This window comes from Morone saxatilis, unplaced genomic scaffold, assembly GCF_004916995.1.
Source record: "Morone saxatilis isolate NCDOM2014 unplaced genomic scaffold, NCSU_SB_2.0 Contig15, whole genome shotgun sequence".
Taxonomy (NCBI): Eukaryota; Metazoa; Chordata; class Actinopteri; family Moronidae; genus Morone; species Morone saxatilis.
Genome location: NW_023339707.1, coordinates 4,418,725 through 4,439,116, shown reverse-complemented (window position 1 = coordinate 4,439,116; position 20,392 = coordinate 4,418,725). Strand labels below are relative to the sequence as shown.

Here is a 20,392-nt window from a genome sequence, read left to right as displayed (position 1 = left end):
GTGTGTGTGTGTGTGTTACCACATGTACTGTGTTTGTGAGTGCTCATATGTTTTTATTTATGTGCGCACGTCTTGGCGTGTGTTGCACGCAGTGCTGCAGAGAAGGGCACAGCTGTAGCACAATAATATTCCCCATGTAGAGTGACCTACATACAGGGGACCCCAATGGGTGTCCAGACATACTTGGCTTGTGTGTGTTTTCGTGTGCATGTGAGGGTGTACAGAAAGGAGTGCTGTATGCGTGTGTCACTGTGTCTTTGTGTCCCTTCAGATGCTCAGCTGTGTGTTGGCAGCTGTGTGCCTCCCTTGAGTTTTCGAAGAAACTTGTTTGTTGTTTTGGCCTTCAGCTTTTTAACTTCCTCCATCAGTCCTTCAGTCTGTCAGGAGGATATAAATAGACAAAAGCAGAGGAAATGTGTTTCCAGCTTCATATTGCTTATACTTCTGCTGCACTCAGCTCATCTGAGGATATATTTCCCCCTGGGTAATTGTATCTGTTACACCAGTGACCTCAGATGAGATTATAATTACCAACTTGTAATGTGAGGGGTAACAAATCAACCAAATATTTTGAAATGTCACAATTCTAACAACATTTTGGTATTGATAGATTTTGCATTCTAGGTCGACTGCATACACAATAAGTGAGTGCAGATTTTGGGGTCCATGCAAACTTTCTTTCCTTGTCATATTGCAGGTTATTGATGGTTATTAATAATGGTTCTATTTAAGTGTCCCAGCAAGTCATGACAGTGTTACAGTGAGCCAGCAAGTACAATACCAGGACCCTGAAACTGAAGCTGCTAAATGGAATTATGCCATAAATTTACACCTTTGATTTTCTTACTGGGATACAGGAAAAAAGATGCCTATGTGGCTTCCAGAGACCCTAAATTTTAGACTGTACTCTGAACTTATTTTTCAAAACATCAACCGACTTGGTGCCCTTATTGCCACTGAATCTCTTTGCATGCCAGCACAGAATAATTTGCTCTAGTTATACTTGCAGAGTGGTTTTATTATCTGTGTAACTCACTTGTACCAGCCATTAATTGCACATTAAGGATGATCAACAAAAGTCTGGATCAGAAGTCAGCAGCCTTAGGCACACAGGAGCTTAATCAATGGAAGAGTGTAAGAGAGGTTTTCGGAAATGTTGAAGTGCCCTCTCATTCGCATACCAAATTACCTCTTTTACAGCCATTGGCACTCCTTGTCCTATTAAAGCACCTCATGGCTGCATATAGGATTTAAACTCAGATGCAGATATTCTCACATATTTTCAGACAAATGTCTTTTTGAATGTTACAATGCAGATACGTTGGAGGATTTCATTTTAATTTATCATGACATCACCCATTCTATAGCCTCGAGACCGACATTATGGCCATTGCCATGATGTTTTTTCAGGGCCAGTAGAAGTGACGTACTGCAAGTTGAGCTGCATTAGTACAACTAAAATGCTTTATTATGTTTAGCAGCAAGTTGCTACCTTTGTCTGTCAGCTTGTGCAAACTTCAGATTATATCTTCAGAGTCACTTGCGAACTCTTTTCAGTGATCAGCTTGAGTAAGAAGTCTTTCTGCAGCCGAACTTATCCAAACTCAAATTTTAATTTAAGTCAAAGTTAATTTAGTTCAATTTCCTCTGCAAACTAACTTCTCTGCAACCTGATCGTGTCCACACAGCTAATTGGCTGCTTAATCTTATACAAGCCAGGCTAATTATCTCTACTGTTTCAGATTTAATTTGTAGGTATTGACTACATTGATATTGATATAACAGCTTCTCTATTTTATTTATTTTTTTAATCAGACTTTGATAATGTTAAAGCGAAAGTGCACTTACAAGCGCTTCAAAGTGCATAATCACACCTCATTTTAATCGGTTATCAACCCCCCTTGTGGATAGCTTGATTTGATGGATTCCAGTGCTGTGAGTTTTTGTTTTTTTCTCTCTCTCTGAGACACACTGCGCTTATGTAAATGTATTTAGTCAGGAAAAAAAAACATTACATGTGTTTGACTTCCCATAATTACCAAGACTCCTTGGGGAGAGATTTAAATGCTGGTGATTACTTTGTTTGATTGCTTATACTGTGTGTAAGCATGTGTATGGTGTGTATATATGTGTGTGTTCCAAGAGTCTAGAGTGTGTGTGTGTATGGCTCCACTGCACCCCTTTAACCTTGTTTGCGTACACAGCATTCACTTTCTGACCTATTATCAGTTCTCTGAGAGTGCTGACAGTGAAAAATGAGGACATTAATGACAAAATATCTATTGTAAAAACCAAAATAAGCTGAAATATCTGCAGTTCAGAAGACTCTAAATCATTCAAAGGACTGAACAAGTTAGCTTGTGAGATCTTCATTACCGAAACCCTCTGAAGCTGCTCCCCTAACGGCAAGAATTGAAATCCTTTCCTGCAAGAAATGTTCACAGCAGTCCAGGTGATGTAAGCCTCCCCAGTATGAGCCTGTCAAAGATCGGCCTGTTTAGTGTGAGTACAGAACAGATAAAAGTTTAATGATCCTTGTGGTAGAAATTGGGTCAACCAACTTCTCTTTCATCAGACCACCAACTTTCGATCTCTCCAGACCACCTCATCTATTCTCAAACCATCTGCTGTTGGAGAAATGACCTCTGCCAGTTTTTTTTCTTCTTTTTTTTTATGTCTTTCTGGGAGTCGATAGTTCAAATCCTCAGACTGGCTGAAGTAAATCTGGTAGGGGGAAAGTAAATAAGTAGCAATTTCCTGTCCCTTAACGACTGCGTGGAGCTGCCTTTGAGCAGTGAACTGAACCTTCAGCTCTGATAGTGCAGCTGCTTAGTGGCCACCAGCAGAGGAGTGGGGTTGTATTGATTCCTATGTAACCGTATGAATAAAGCAGAGTTGCTTTGAGAAGAAAAAACTTTCTCTGGGTAACAAATGTGTGTACTTTGTGTGTGTTCAGATCCGTGCCGGCGGGTTTGAATATTCCCCCGGGACTCTTCACATCTACTCCGACAGCCTGCTGACGCTTCCCGCAATTATCGGCATTGGAGGGGGCGGTGGCCTGCTTCTGTTGGTCATCATCGCTGTGCTGATTGCCTATAAGAGGAAGTCCAGGGATGCCGACCGCACTTTGAAACGTCTGCAGCTCCAGATGGACAACCTGGAGTCCAGAGTGGCCCTGGAATGTAAAGAAGGTAGGAAAACAGGAAACAGTGTATATGAACCTTTATCCACACCAAAATTAAGTATATAGAAAATAGATGAAGTGGGTATCTAACATCTTTAATCTGGCCATCGACAGCCAAGCGATCTTTGTAGTCCCCAGAGTCTTGGTTGGAGCCGCTGTAAATCACCTTGTTACTGTATCAAACTGGTCCAACTAAACCCGAGAATTCTCAGAATTAGATGTTAACACATTCTGACTCTACAGCATATTTTCCTCTTAGTGTTTCATTGACTCAGTGGGTGTGATGTTACTATGGAGCTTATGTCTGTCACTGAGCTCTCATTCTTCGGAGGCAGACCATTAAATTAGCAAAATAAAATGACAAAAATCACCAGCAATGGACATGCAGATGGCTGATATATTCGTCCACCCTAGTGTGTAGTGGCTTATAAATAAGGTAGATCCCTACCATCAAGACAACAATTCAGGAATGCTTGATTATTTTTGCTTTGCATGGGAACAAGTACATTATTCCACTCCTCTACACCCAGTACACAACTGCCACCAAAACAAATCAAATGCTGCCATATGAACAGCATGATGTGTCCACCTCTGTATGTTTTCACTCACAGTTATGCCACACTGACACGACACACATATGGGTGACATATTAATTGAATAAGGTTTTGTGTGGCGCTCTACTAAACTTGCAGCTGGAGACCAAATTAGAGAGCACGCGAGAATCCATCTTGTCCGGCCTCGAGCTATGCGTTTGTGTCCAAACCACAGCAGTACCGGACCAATCAGCATCTTATCAGGAAGTACTGGCAGCTGCAGCATGAGATGCTGGCGTGGTTTTATGCTATGCATGTGTGACAGCGTGTGTGAGAAGTGACTGTTTGCTTGAAAACAACAATGGTGGCTGCTAGGTAAGTGTAGATGCTGCTAGCATCAGTTACATCAGAACTGGAGAGTATTTCTTTGTTGAAAGTAGAGCTAAGAATGGCACTGAAGGCTTTTCTCCATGGAAAAGATCTTTTGACTACACGGCTAGTATGTTGATCTGAGTGGTGGAAGTTCACGCGTAATAGACGGTGATATATCGTTAATCCAATCGCCTGGCCTGCATTTTTTAAAAGTGCCTGCCCTCTTCCAAACAGTTTCCAACAACAGCTTCCCAGATAGTGCAGTGCTGAGTCAGGTTAGTACTCTACTGTAGGGATGGAGAACCAATCCTTCAAAAGACTGTCCCCTTATTTGCTGTTTTGATGATGGTGATCAAGAGCACTGTCTAACATGTCGCTCATCTGTCCATACCTCAGAATGAACCCAAACCACAACAGTGAAAAAGACAGAGAGCATACAAAGTTTCAGGAGGTAGATAGTCAGAAGAGGCCGTATGATGTCAAAGTAACAAGGGGAATGTTTGCAGAGAAACGAGAGGTAAAAAGAGTGAGAGGTAAATGAGAGAGAAACATTAGGACAAGAGACTGAGAGGCAGACTGAGTGCTGAGAGGGAGCTTATTGAGGTTTTTAGTAGCAGAGTGTAGATGACTGATGTAAGGACAGCTCAGGTGTTTACACTCAATATAATGACACAGGCACACAGAGCCATGGTACAAGGTTATAATATGATTACACCACAGTCATGACACAGACTCAGAGCTCTATCAGCCACCAAGGATCAGCTGTCAAAAAAAAAACAGCAACAGCTTTTGATTTAAAGTGCTACACTGCTCCCCACTTTTCTGACATTTTCAGAAAATGTGTTCCTACCTTGTTGTAGTGCCTCATTGTTACTAGAAAAGCCCTGTTCTATTCTCAATGAGAAACCAGACTGTGATCGAGTCAATAGAAATGAAAGCACTTACTTTTCCACGGAGTGAAGCATGGCCTTATTCCCACCCCAACCCCCACACCCCGCAAAAAAGCACCCCGCCCCGCCTGCTGCACTCCCAGCTGGCCTATAGGGACGAGACAGTGTGTGTGGGCGGAGGAACAGATGAAGTGGGCGGTCCGCTGTGTGTGTGGAAGTGTATTTGCATATGAGATCGGCTTCGCTCTGAGAGTCTTGAGGAGAAGAGACGGGGGACGTTTGGTTCACTCGTCCGTGAGAAGCAGACCTCGCATTGTACACTATCATCCACACTAGCATATTAGCAGCCATGGATAATTAGTTACACATTATGAATGACAGCCGCTGACTGGCAAATGTCACTGTTTAGTTCAGGGGAGGTAATGTAGATGTTTTTTTCTTTATGACCATATAAAAGCAAACAAAATGCCAATGATCTTTCAAACAGATTCATGGGCAAAGTACTGTTTATGTGCCAATATAAGTACATTCAATACTGTGGCTTCATTTCCCACACTTTGTGTTTATCAAGGTATTTTCTTTGTGTACTCAAATCAGAAACATATGAGGACTTTCCCAGGAAAGAACTGCCAGACACAGTGTATACAGCAGTCAGAGTGAAAGCTCTTTATCAACTGGATATAACATCTTGTTCCAGCAACTGGTGATCGCGAGACATTAAATGCTATGAAGATAATATGATGTGAGTTTTTAACTTATGCGTTCCTACTTTTACCATCAGTTAGTGTATGTCAAATATTTGGGAAACTCTTCAGTAATTTCTTTGAAAGCATTATGATGGTGTGTGTTTGTCTTCATTGGATTGTTGGCTCGGCACACCTTTTGCAGTTCTGACTACTTCATACAGAGATCATAATATATCACAATATTAGTGTGATGTTAGTCAGCAAAAATTTTCTCCCCAAATAAAACATCCTGAGCTTGGCAAGATAACCTAATGTCTTGATGAACAGTGTTCAGTTCTCGCAGCAGGAAATCCATTAGAATATAAAACTGAAAAAAACCCAGGCCCAGTGTGTAACATTAAGGAGAATCTATTGGCAGAAATGGAATATAATATTCATAGCATTGACAGTATATATAATGGAGCGAGCTTCCAGGTCTAAAAAGTGAAGCCAATGCGGAAGTGTCTCAAAACCTGCATTCTACGTAGAGGCCAGCGGGGGGAGCTCCATTGGCTCCAATAACGCACTGATACCATTCATTCTAATGGAGAATGAGCCAACTTCTCATCTCATTTATGAGCTCAGTTAACAGTTTTTTCATACATTATGATGTTCATTTATTAAATTATGGTCTAATTTAGAGTAAAATAGATGATAACGCAGGGTATGCACAGATCAACCAGTAGTACATCACCTCCGCTGGCTCCATCAAACTATCATGGTGAAGACCATAAGGAAAGCTATATTCAGTTGTTTCAATCTGCAACTTCACCACTAGATGCAACTAAATTCCACCCACACAGGCTCTCAAAAATATTATTTTTCAGCGAGACCGATAATTTATTTTCATGATAATAAAATGGCACAAATGAAAAAGCTACTAGGACATGTTTGTGGTCTTGTGGTCTCATCCCTATCACTAAGTCCCTTTTTAAGCAGAACATTTTACCATCAGAGCAACAAATCCAAAATCTATTGATGGATAGAAGAGAAGAGTTTCCACGACAGTGTCTTTTTCTGTTCCCTTTTTATCCCCTCTCTTCCTTTTCACTTGTCATTCTGCCTTTATCTCCTATTCTGCTTCTTCTGCTGCGTATTTTGGTTTTTCTCTCATCTCACCTTCTCTACCTCCCACTTCTTCTCAGGCGTGACCTTTACCTGCTGATCTTCAGCTCTTCTTTCTTTAAGTCCTAATCACTTGTGTCCTCGTATCTTTAAATGTCCTGGTTCCTCTCTGTTTTACCATCCTTGCTGGTGTACCTCCTGATCTTCCGTTTTTTTGCCTTCTTTCCTTTTTTTGCCTTCTTTCCTTTATCTTCCTTGCTTCCTCTCCTCTCCATCTCTCTTGTGGACCAAACAGTCCAATAACAGCTGGGAGAAATTATGCATGAAAACTCATCCGTCGCTCTCTTAATAATTATCCACTCATGCAATTAATTGACTTTCCTTTCCAGGAACTTTGTTTTCTGTCTCCTAGTTCTGCTTTTCTCTCCCTGAGCTAGCTTTCCCTTTTTATTTCATTGTATTTTGGTCTTTTTTGGACCAGCAAAGGTAGAATTTGTCGGGGGCTAAGGCACCAAGAAAGCAATTCAGTTCACAGAATTTTTAGCCCTGTCTTTCAATAAAATGTAGATGTGGAAGTGTTATACCCGGATGTGTACACTAAAACATTTCTAAGTTATACACAGAATTGTAGAGAAATTACATGCTCTTTCAACCACACATAATAACATGTCCTATGGTAAAAGTAACTGAATTACTGATTCTAAACCTGTTATTATACTTGATTGTCTACCCACCTTCCTTTATGCTTTTGTCTTGTCTGTGCTTTAGTTCTTATTTATCGCCTTGTGGGCCTCTTTCCTCATCATAGCTGACCTTTACAGTCTCAGTCTCTTCTCTGTCTAGCCTTTTTTATAAGACCCAGACACTCTACCTGAAATTATGCAATGTTTGCGCCTTCCCTTCTTTGTCTCTGGCAGGCTCCTCATCTGACCCATATATCGTGTTTACAGTGCTGTCGTCTCACTGTCATACACTTGCACCAAACTTTTTTTGGGTCTAACATAATGTAGGAGCATCATATAATTACTGATTTACTCTTCCAACCTTTTGATGCTTTTTATGCAGTAATGAAGTTGAGATTACCGGTGTTACAGTCTGCTATCATCAAGCTGGTAGAACTTGTCTCTTTCTAATTCAACAAAGGAAATTCTTGCTGGCAATGCAATGTTTTCTAGGGCTTCCTGAAGTATGCCGTACTGGGGCCAGTTTCACCAAAGAGATTTGAAAGCACTGCTTACTTGAAGATCGCAAATGGGGACTGTGGCACAATTCACAAATCTCACACTTGCCTGGGGAGCATGACATTTGTTTCAAAAAGTGCAATGTCTCAAAATTAACATCTTATGTAGCAAATTGTGAAATGTGTCTTTGGACTTTCAAAAACAAACCTTGCGATGCACAGGTGGTCCAGGTCCAAAATGTGTGCTCACCACTGCTCTCGCAGTTTTCGATTCCAACCAATACAATTGAAATTTTTCACAAGTGGGAAGCTAGTGGGGGATCATGTCATTGTTACTGCACTACTGGTCAAACTCCTCACTGGCAGCAAAAAATAAATGGCTGGTGACATTATATCCTCCCCAAGTCAACAGTGGAGTGCTAATTGAAATGTTCAGTCCAAATGTGGGCTACTTGCAGGGGCAAATGCGGACACGAGAAAAATCCCAAGATCCATGATTATTATAAATCATTCCACAATGCAATATGATGTTCAATAGTAGTGCTGTTCCTACTGTATGTCTATACAAACACATCATTATTCATTATTCACCCATTCTAACCTCTATTTTCCATTTGCATCTTTTCTCATAGCTTTTGCCGAGCTTCAGACAGACATCCACGAGCTGACCCAGGAGCTGGACGGAGCTGGGATTCCCTTCTTGGACTATCGGACTTACGCAATGAGGGTCCTGTTCCCAGGCATTGAAGACCACCCTGTGCTCAAGGAGATGGAGGTACGGGTCAGTACACTACCAACCAAGCTTGAAACAGAAACAAACTCACCATAATTAATTAAACATGGTAGAACTGCTTTTGCATTACTACATTTACATCAGAAGTAGAAACAGTAGCTGCTTATGCTAACTGCAACTAGTTCACCTCAGCAAGATGCTACATCTAGAGAAGTATTTTTGAGAAGTATTTTGAAAGTTGGATTTAATGGCATGAAAATGTCCTTTTGGCAACACTGCTTAATACCTTTGTAGCCATTATCCCATGACAGTTTTCATCAAAGACAGGCCTCTCCAGAAGTCTGAGATGTGAGGCGAGAGAAAATCCAGACGCGTTTCACCTTAAAGCAATCACATAACCTATATTTTATCTACTTTGTGTTAATGTATTCAGCTTGTCTCAATGTATGCAAATTACTTTTGAAGAGCCTTAGTATCATCATTAGTTTGATCTCATGGGACAGACACTCACCATATTCTCTTGATGTAAGGAAGTGGAGTTTTAAAGTGAGGATTGCTTGAAATGGACTGAAAAGAAATGTTATGTAAGAGATACAAGATGATAAAGAGATGTAAAAAAGTGTATCGCAAAGATGAAGCAAAAGATGAAGAGAAAGATAAGAAGAGGATTAGAACAGAGAGGGAGAAGTAACAGTCTGGGTTAGTAGGATTGTTACTTGCATTATACATCACTGTTAAGTTATTAATTAAGCCAGTACATGCACCCACCTTGCCAGCACAGCTGAATGGTGATGGTGCACCCGATTTATAAAGACATTTTACAGCTGAGACCAAGGGAAGTAGAATTAATAGTATGTCAACATAAACTACTCTCTCCAAAGCTAGAAACCAGAGAGCCAAGTTTGTAATCAGCAGTATCATTAAGATGTAGAATCTGGTGTTGCTCCATTGGCTTTGATTGGAGCACTGACTTTTTGGAGTCGAGGAATAATTTGTTTGACCTTTTACAGCTTCATTTAATCGTTCTAATCCAGAAAGTGGATTTATATTCCTAGAAGAAGAAAAAAAAGCCCTCTGGGCGGTCCCATAGCTGCCATTTCTGCTTTTTTTTAATTCATTCTTAGTGATTTATCCTCTCTTGTTTTTGGCAAGAAGGAACAGTGGTGATTACTTAAATACGATGAAATTATCCTTTAATATAGAAAAAAGCCCATTGTGGTTTCCAGCAGACACTATAAAGCTATAACTTAGAATTACTGGCAATGCAAAGTCTGAAAGAAGAGTCAAGTAAATTCTATTTATATAGCCCAGAATCACAAATCACACTTTGTCTCAAGGGCCTTTATAATCCGTACAGCACGACAACCTTTTGTCCTCAGAAAGAATACAGAGTAGTTAAAGAGTTTTGACAACCAGTGGGTAAATCCACACATACACTCTCCATATTTTCCTTCCTTTTTATTAAGTTTACTGCTTTTGCCGACTCACATAAAGTTTTGTTCAATAGCATCATATATAATAAAAATCTAGTATAGAGTCTGCTTATCAAATCTTACTCTTTCAAGTCTCTTGAATTTAACTTTCAATCAGGGACGTATTTTGGAGGCGTGGCATTGGGTGGCGTCTGTCTACCTAGTTTGGTATCAGATGCTGTTACATTTAACACATTAATTTGGATTAATAAAAAAAAAGGAAACAGAAATTAATTTAAAGATTTGTTATGGCCACATTTTAGACTAAGTAATAGATTTAAGTTCAATGATAAACACAAATTAAAACCATTTATTGATTTTTAATTACACGTTTAGATATTTCTATTTAATGCTTTACTAGTCTGCGTGTCTTATAATAATACATCTTTATTTTGGGGGTTTTCCAAGCAAATATTGATTATGTTTAGTTTTGTATTTTATTGTTTTTTTATTGTATTGTAATGTAAATGTATCATAAGCTCCAAATGCTGAAATTTCTAAATATTACATTGATAATATTTAAAATATTGATATTAAGGTTTAACTGGGAGATTCTTGCCGTTTATTTATGTTATTTGTCACGTACAACATTAAACACAAATTCTACCATTTCATGTTGTATGGTACAGCACATTAAAGCTATTCTGCAGTCACCACTCTTGTAGTTCACACCAAAAACACTCTTTTCATTAAAAAAAGAATTGGTGGCCCAGAGCAGACACCAGCTAGCAGAGAACAATCATAGGTTTCAGCATCGATGCTAGCATCGAAATGAAACTGCTAGAACCCAGACCTACCCTGGAAGCCACTCTATAAAGCTTTACATCTTTGTCATGCAAGGTACAAGGCCCAATATCCCAAACCTACTATGATTTTGAGTCTTTCTATAGACTCCTATCAAGTCTGCTGAAATCAAAGCAAATCGGCCTAAGAGGTCCTAAAATATCTTCTTCTAGCTACATAAGGACTAGAGACATGACAATGTGGGGAAGATGTCCCCAGATACAAATTCCCAAAAGCAGGGTCCACCTTTAATTTGAGGTTTGAGGCAGGCAGAGAGGTAAAGGGATCTTACGTATTTTATAGTTATGTCTAGACTTCCTTCCCTCTGTATTTCCCCCAGGGGTTGCCAGTGTAATCCAATGGCCTGTGTAAACCAATGCTCCTAGCTTTATTGCACTGTGTGACTGTTCTCTCCCCTAAGCTAGACAGCCACACTACACACCAGTTATGCTCACACACACACACTACATGCAGTACATTTACACACATACACATGCACAGTCTTGCAGATAACTCAATGTACCCTTCCTAACTCTCCTGGAAATCCGGTAAAGACTCTGCCTGTGCAGTATGTACATGCATATCCATCTGTCTCTCTTTCCTTTCCTCTCTTGCTCTCACTCTCTCTTTTCAAACGCACACACATCACACTCAGAATCCACCCTGGAGGCCCGAGAATCTCATTTAGCACTTTAGAGAGAGGCCCAGACACTTTATTATGGCACATCGAAGGAGAAAAAGAATAGATGTTACAGTGGTACAAAGGGATGACAATAGAGAGCGAGAGAGAGGTGGAAATGATGTGTGTTTGTGTGTGTGTGTGTGTGTGTGAATGTGTGAGAGAGATGCACACAAAAGCCAAGAGGAGGAGAAATTAAAATTGGAGAAGGACCGATGATGCGAAACAGTCAACAATAAGTGCGAGGGAGAGAATTAGAGCGGCGAGGAAGATGGAGCGAGTGAGCGACAGAGAGGCGTCTTCAGGGGGTTTAGTGTGTTGTTGATGAGTAGTGACAGGTGCCAGCCAGTGGAACAAGCAGGGAGCACCTCTGTCACCAACCCTGACACACACACACACACACACACACACAATCCTGCAATGCCCCGATGCTTCCTCCCTCCTCTCCTTCTCTGAGTCTCTCTCATGCTGGGCTGGTTCAGGCCAGTCTGATTAGATTTTAGACATTTTTAGAAAGTTCATGGAACAGATAAAAGCCAACGTTCCCAGTGACAGCGTCCTTTTGAAGCGCTGTTAAATGATTCATTTAAGGGCTTTCAAGTAATATATCTGATAGTGATGGAGAGAGTGGTAAATGGGACAGGCAATGTTAGATTTTCAAAATAGGACATTTACAAACCTTTACACACATTAGAAGTCTAATAACAAACAATAAGATTAACACCTAAATCCCCAGACAAGGACAAGTTATGAGTACACACAAGTTGGCCGGGACCAGTGATTAAAATTCTCGTCTCGTCCATATTTAACTGGAGGATGCTTTGACCCATCCACCCCCTGGTGTCAAGAAGACAATTTTGTCAAATTGTCTGCAAAAATCATCTGTAGAGCAACAACTGAGAGACACTTAGACAGCAGCACACAGCGGTGCAGCGGGAGAGAGTAGCCAATCAGTCTTAACCTCGTTGTTTACAAGCCAATCTCAGCTCATCATACTGCTGGCAGATGTGTTCAGAATGCCTCTTCACTCCGAGTGAGTCATAGTTTAATATCTACATTTTATCCTTTATGTTACTTTCAATATTTGGCATTTGATTGTGCCCACAGACAAGTTACTTATGGGCAAGCAATGACTGTTTTTTGGTTGCTAGATGATTTTTGTGGTAACCTTTTTAAAAATTATTTTCATTCCACATGTTTACAGTGCATGCGCACTATTCATCCATTGTTGTGGAAAGTCACCGTGACGGGGCAAAGATTGAAGAAAAACAGGGCCTCAACTTTTACAGAGGAACAATAGAAAGAATAACAATAATTGATTAGACTCTAAAGATGCTGTTGTAACTTCATTGTAACATCATGGAGTTCTTTGGGAAAACTGAGGATGGTGAATGATGGCAGATTTCTAAGGATACAAAACAATGGCATGCTCCTCTATAAAGTACAGAACTGTTTGTATATAGAAAGCCATTAATCTCTGTGTCTGTCTCTGTTTTTCTTCAGGTCCAGGCAAATGTTGAGAAGGCACTGACGCTGTTTGGCCAGCTGCTGACAAAGAAGCACTTCCTGTTGACGTTCATACGAACCTTGGAGGCACAGAGGTGTCTGTCTTTCCTTCTTTATTTATTTATTGCTCAACTATATATATTTTTTGGTTTTAGTATTGGAGTTTATTCCAAAAGGGATTTCTACTATTCGAAAAAAAAAAAAACACTGCACTGCACAATGGGTGTAATGTTGCCTTTGTTTAGTCATGAGCGTCATAGTTACATTTTTTAATACTGTAGGTATCAGCCAAAAAAGTTCTCTGGAGGAAAAGCAAGGATTATTTGTCTTTGGAAAACATGCTTTTATCACCTGTTTAATATGATCAAATATGACATGAAAGGCTATGCCCAGGATTAGAGCAAATTGTTTATGGCAAAGGAGAGTTTGATTAAAGTTAAAAGTGCATTAATATTTAAATGAACTGTTATGTAGTTATTGGTGCACATATGTTTTAAGGAGCAGCTTCAGCAAAAGCTGAAGATGTATTTATATTGAATTTTATTATATTTTCAATGTATTATTACTATTACTATTTCCAGGTCATTTTCAATGCGGGACCGAGGCAACGTGGCATCTCTGATCATGACGGCCCTGCAGGGGGAGATGGAGTACGCCACCGGAGTCCTGAAACAGCTTCTGTCCGACCTGATAGACAGAAACCTGGAAAGCAAAAACCATCCCAAACTGCTGCTCAGGAGGTGAGGAAGAGGTGGAGAGACGTGGAACAAACATTATATATGATTTTAGTGGAATTAAATGTTTTATGTTAGTATTTCGGAACTGTTGTTGATTGAATTTGATGTCGTAAGTTCTTCTCTCAAGTTCTTTAAACTTAAATCAGTTAGTTTTGCATTACAATAGCATGAGTCAACTTTGAACAAATTATTCAAGTTCAGTTCAGGTAACTCATTTTTATTTCCTGTTACTGCATATTCTCCTAGACTTAGTGCCATTGTTACCAATGTTATTTACTGTATTGCACAGGAAAGATAGATCCTACAACATATCTGGAAAGTTCTAGAGGAACTCTGAGCAGGGGTTCCCAAACTTTTTCATGTCAAGTATTCCCACAATAGATGCACATTAGACCATGGACAACCTATTTTGTCTTAATGAATGTCCCTCTGAATATATATTTTTTTATTTTTAGGTTTGAAGTTTATATTATCTTCATAGTCAAAACTTTCAAAAGTTAAAATATGGACAATGATGTTCCAATAATAAATGAATGAGTATTTACTTATTTGGTTTGGAAGACAAATCTGAGGGTTCAACAAGATGATGACACATGAAGAAAAAGCAAGTTTAGTCTTTGTTTGTGAGAAAACGGATGCTTTTACCTCTTTAAGGCTGTGAGAATCCTTCAAATGATTGCTCATGTGCTCACTGAAGCAAACACTTTGCTTTAAGGGCTCACAAGCCAAGAAGTGGTAACCACTAGTTTAAATGGAGCACTTCTTTTAGGGACATAAATAACTAAACTGTAACCAAACTTTAAATCTATCTTCCCTGTAAGAGTACAAAATGGTGTAGCTCTTCCAAAGCAAATTGTTTTACATCATAATCATGTTACTCCATAATTTGGTTTGTTTTCTTCCTCTGTGTGTCAGAACGGAGTCTGTCGCTGAGAAGATGCTGACCAACTGGTTTACATTCCTCTTGTATAAGTTCCTCAAGGTAAGCCCCAAAACAAGGCGCAATCATATAATATTCTCTCAACATCTGTTTGCTGTACCTTTTAAACACTGATTAATAGTCATCATCTAAAGTGGATTTATATTGTGCTGTGTTTTTAAATGCATTTACACAGCCTGTGTGTTAGAGTTTTATTAAATGCCTCTGGCTTGTATTATTTCCCCATTGCATTTATCTCACTGAGCTTATTAAAAGGGTTTTCCTGTTTCAACTGCATATTTTCTTGCCTCACCAGTGCAGTATACATACAGTAGATCATCAAAGCCTCCCCGCAGCACACGTTCTTTCCTTCCTCTGCTGTTTTAATGTCCTTTTTTAGTCCTCTCCACTCTCATAATATCACTCTTTTAGCTAACTTGTCCTCTTCACTGATCTTCATGTCATTCCTTTAGCTTACTACTCCTCTTCCTCTGATCTCTCTTTCATCTTTGTGGGTTTTCTCTTGTCATTATTCCGCCGTCAGTCTCCCCTCTGCCTTAAGGTCATTAGTCTCACCAGGGGTGTGTGATGGCGCTCACACTGTTCTCACGCCCCCCCCTTCTTTTCCTTCATCCTCGCCACTCCTCGTCCCCTCTTCCTGTCTCTCGCTTTTACAGTCCAGTCAGAAAGGGTTTGCTGCCATTATGACCCTAATCACATTGTGAGTTCCATATGGTAATTGCTAACATGAGAGTCACACAGTAAGTAAAAACAATGGTGTAGAATATGGCATAAATAATGGGTGTAATTCTTTCATTTTGATGATGATACAAAGCATGCTCATATGTGTGCATGTATAATGTGCTGATATAGTATCAAAATGCAGCAAAAGTAACTTTATTTCCTAGAAAATAATAAATATACAACGTCTCTTGTGCATTGCTGATTTATAGTTTCTGATTGTTAGCGATGTAGGAATCTAAGCCCGTTCCCCTCTCCGTACCGCCAGAACCATCATTATATCCCTGAAATGTAAATGTCAGCATACAATTAGGGAGCCTTAATGAAGCCACTATATAGGGTAAATCTCGAAGACAAGCATGCAGCGGCCGGCGAGGACGGCGAAAGCCAGAGCAAAAACACAACAGTGTGATGTATGCTCGCTCTGCCTCGTTAGCAGCTGCCCACCTAATTGGCCCAGATGCTAACGAGGTTCTTAAAGCGCACAGCGGTCGAATGAGGAAAGGGGAGAGAGAGGGGGAATGGTTGGCGGGATAGGCGGGAAGGAAGCGAGGAAAGGGGTTAGAGGTAGGCGACAGGGGTGGTGGGGAGAGGGAGGAAGAATGGGGAAACGTGACAATTAGGAGTTAAGGAAGGGGAAGAGAAGCAAGCGGGAAGGAAGAAAGAAGAAGAGGGAGAGGAAAGTAATGAAAGAAAAAAAACGGTGAAACTAAAGAAGACAGTAGGAGAGACAGTGGTAGCAGGAAGGTTTTTGGTTGGATGGGGTCATGGAAAATGGATAATGAGGGGAAAATGAAAAAGATGGACAGAACAACCTTGTGTTTTTTCAGCACAAGTTTATATTAGTTGTAGTTTTTGTTACTTTGTCCAGAACATTGAGAACATTAGTTTGTAAGAGATAGATAGATAGATTTTTGTATCATTGATTTCAAGGGGAATCTGACTGAATCTGACCTACTGGCAGGCGTTATGAATAACTACAGTCTTCTCGCGGATGGTCTTGTTTGTTTATGTAGGTCATACAGAGGCATCAGCATTGAACCGAGACTGTTTTATAACCAGTTAAAAACTCCTTGTAGTACATTTAAGCAGAAGAAGGGAGTGGAAAATTTAAGACAGGTACACTCATCTGGCATTACGACATCATACAAATGTCCTGCACTGTCTTGTTTCCATATCAAAGGCCCCTTTGTGATTAAAGTCATCAGATATCATGAAACAAGGCGAACACTATCTGACCAGAACCGGCAGCTGCTAGCCCAAAGGCTGACATTTACTGGCTTGACCTGTTAAAGCTCATTAGAACCCAATAGATTAGCATCATATGTATTCATTTGAAAGCAGCTACATGAAGATATACTCTATGTGTGAATATAAGAGATAGAGAGATGAAGAAATTGTTGAGGAGAATGAAATAACAGTCAGGGGTTGAGGACTGGTATTACAGGGAGAGAGGAAGAAAAAACAGAGGAATGGGTGTGCTGGAAAAAAAGAGTGAGTTGTAGAGTGTGTGTGAAGGTGAGAGAGATAAATTAGTACTTTCCCCTGTTCTCACCTGGACCTCATGCATCTCCAACACACACACAGTCTGAAGTATCTCCCTGAGCACTGCACGGTCGATCATTAAGCTCTCGTCGGGATGAGTATCGGCCGTGATGTGTCCTCTCTCTCCCCTCTAAACTGCTGCTACTTCAGTCGGGAGTGTTTTCCTTGGGCCCAAGTGATGACTAATGACACTATTGATTGGCAAGTGTTTTTGATGGAGGGGCGAGTGGGAAACATATTTATAACATCTGTGTCTGGTCGCATAAGCTCTGAGATGTAAACGGTGGAAGAGAAATTAAAGGATTTATATATAAAGGCGCGTTCAGTCAGTCCTCCAGGCTGAAAGAGAAAGAAAGAGATTACCCAAGGTTGATTCACCCACTTGTAATTTCTAGAAGATTTTCAAGATTTCTAAAATGCTTTGCATGTTCCAGGCTGGATTCTGACAGCAGTGTCAGCCTGACCGTTTCTAAATCTGCCTTTGACGATTTGATAATACTATTATACAAATTCTGATCACTTTAATGCATTTATCGCCTAATGAAACGTGAGGTAAAGTAGACAGAAAGAGAGAGAAGATCGATAAAATTTAGTGGGTGTGGAAGTAAAAGATATGCAAGCTGGAGAACATTTTACAATGTTAATCTGTTATCTCTTATTAAAAAGATTTAAAAAAGAAATAATCAACTGAGTCACTGCATCAATGCATTTCACTCATTTGTCTCCGCTTACAGGTGGTGTCCAGGCCGAAAATCCACAAAGGAGAACTACTGCGAAGTGGTTTTGTTTTTGTTTATGAAGAGACGAAGCAGACCGACATTTTACACACATCTCACATATTACCTTAGAAACGGCCATGAATTTGTCCAAGAATGTCATGAATAGTTTAACTAAAGTGGAAGATTTCTGTCACTAGACGCAGACGGGGATATTTGCTGAGGGTTTGCAGCCCTTTTTCAGGCGCAGTCAACAGTCAAGGAATTTGTCCTTATTTACTAAAAGACCACACTGAGGTTTTGTGTTGTAGGAAACACACAGCTAAAAAGTGTATATTTGGTCTCATGCAACAGATTTTAAGGCATTTCTGTTCAGAGGCACAAAATGTGGGAGGAGGGAATGAAAATTAATACTAAGCTTGCAACACCTGATTCGTCACCGGAATACTGACTGCTGCTGCAGAGAAAGTTTAGTCTGAAATGTTAACATCTGGGAAAAGGAGGTGTAAAATCTGCAGTTTTAATGACGCATAAGGAAGATGTCACATGTGTTTTGCTGAGCTCTCTGCACACCATTTTACCACAGTGGCCACCTGCTTATATTCCTGACTTTCAATGTTTCACTGCAGTCCAGTGTGATATGATTGAATCAGCCAGCAATACTTTAAGTATGCAGTCATAACTGTTCAATTCAAACTGTTTCAAAAATTACTTTGCAGGTGATTGAATGATCCATCTGTCTTTCACAGTCTATCACGGCCCAGTCAGATCAATGATCCATATTACGTAGTCTAACTCTACATATACATATACATACATACACATTATATGAATCATTCTTTGCTCTTCTTTCATGAAGAACTACTCTCCAGTTCTGATGGAACTGATGCTAGCAGCATCCACGCTAACCTCTTTATCAGCCACCATTGTTGTTTTCAAGCTAACAGTCACACTTCACACACACACCATCACACATACCTAGTGTTAAACCATCCGTAGCTCATGTCCAGTCCAGTTATTCATTTGCAGAAAAAGCAGATCTGGATATGGACTATACTGTATTTTAGAATTTTTTTGCTGTATTTTTCCCGAACAGAGAGCCAGAACCAGAAGAGAGTATAAAGTGATTCATCGAGGGAAAAAATCTAAAATGCTATTTTTTTTTTAGGATTTTCTCTAATCTTTGTTTTTCTTGTGAATTACTGGACAGGTTTCCCTCCTCAGGCCTCTAACTGTTGTTCAAATGAAATTGTTCAAATGAAAGACGGTTGAACTGCTGGCAACGCCTCTCTTTCTGTCTTCCTCCTCACCAGGAGTGTGCCGGGGAGCCTCTGTTCATGCTTTACTGTGCCATCAAGCAGCAGATGGAGAAGGGACCCATAGACGCCATCACAGGAGAAGCCCGCTACTCCCTCAGCGAGGACAAGCTCATCAGGCAGCAGATTGACTACAAAACACTGGTCAGTAAACTTATTGTGTCTTGAGGCTCGTCTGCTTTGGTCTGAGTCACTTGATGGGTTGCTAAGCTTTAGTCACATTTAACAATGATGAAGATTTTAAAGCAAACTAACTGATCAGCAGCTGAAATGTGGCAGCCGCCTATTTGCTTAATTGGTCAGGAGTCTGCTGTGGGGAAGGATTTCTTCCAGGGTAAACATGGAGCTTCAGCATCAGTTGTGTTTGGAAGGAGAACGTGATCTGGCCATGAACCGACCCGACTACGGGCCAGCGTTAATCACACTCTCTCTCCAAACAAAGCACTTCAAGTTTGGATTGGAAACATACACACAAACCTACTTGTCCGCAGGATCTGCTACAGTTGTTTTGTGCGTAAGTGCGAAAGTTGAGTTATTATAGCCCCTAACAGACTGAACAGACTAGGAAAATGTCCAGCTTTTAAAATAGTTGCTGCAAACAAACTAGGTGTGAAGATGCTGTCGGGTACATTCAAATGCACCTGAACAATCATCCAAACATCTCACTAGTTGGCTCTGTTCTTGCAGTGTTTCTGCCTAAGCCTAATTTCTTTTGTCTGTTTCCATTTCCCTTTGTTTCCTTTGTTTTTCTGCCAGACGCTGCACTGTGTAAACCCAGAGAATGAGAATGCCCCCGAGGCGACGGTCAAGTGTCTGAACTGTGACACTATCACACAGGTCAAAGAGAAGCTGCTGGATGCTGTGTACAAGGGCAGCCCCTATTCACAGAGACCCAAGGCTTCTGATATGGACCTAGGTAAGATGTAGAGTACTGCATATTCTAACTGTATCAGACATGAGCAAAGGTGTAATTAGAGTGGGCAAAAAGCTCAGCGCACTACAGCTTAAAGACCCGTTTTAGCTTGAACACACCCCCTTCACATATTGAAGCATTTATTTAAATTCAAAGGGCGAGGTTTAATCCAATTACATAAGCCGCTAGCTGACGTTAGTGAAGCTTCAGCAGATGCAGCGGAGGTAACAGAAAGGAATTAAATACTTTTAATTATTAATGAATTAATACGCTTAATATCAAATTACAACTCCAAACTCTACATCGACAGGAATTGATTTCTGTTGGTATGTTTTACAGGGGGGCATTACCTGTCTTCCTGGGCAGTTTTTTTTTTTTTTTTT

General features: G+C 40.3%; 1 protein-coding gene and 1 long non-coding RNA gene across 3 annotated transcripts in view; one reads left to right on the top strand and one right to left on the bottom strand.

The window, feature by feature from the left end:
- The window catches only part of LOC118324207 (plexin-A1-like), a 255,757-nt gene that overhangs the window by 218,947 nt on the left and 16,418 nt on the right, over nt 1-20,392 (top strand). Inside the window, exons 20-26 of one of the 2 annotated variants that reach the window (XM_035656416.1) lie at nt 2,957-3,191; nt 8,582-8,724; nt 13,120-13,217; nt 13,704-13,862; nt 14,775-14,841; nt 19,094-19,240; nt 19,853-20,012. In XM_035656416.1, the coding sequence (XP_035512309.1) occupies nt 2,957-3,191; nt 8,582-8,724; nt 13,120-13,217; nt 13,704-13,862; nt 14,775-14,841; nt 19,094-19,240; nt 19,853-20,012 (1,009 nt within the window). Of the gene's footprint in view, nt 1-2,956; nt 3,192-8,581; nt 8,731-13,119; nt 13,218-13,703; nt 13,863-14,774; nt 14,842-19,093; nt 19,241-19,852; nt 20,013-20,392 lie in introns of both variants that reach the window. The other variant, XM_035656415.1, reaches the window with a different exon arrangement.
- On the bottom strand, nt 918-5,074 carry LOC118324208. Its single transcript, XR_004796547.1, has 2 exons — nt 5,035-5,074; nt 918-3,175 (listed from the first exon to the last, which is right to left on the bottom strand). It is a non-coding gene; the product is annotated as an uncharacterized LOC118324208 (long non-coding RNA).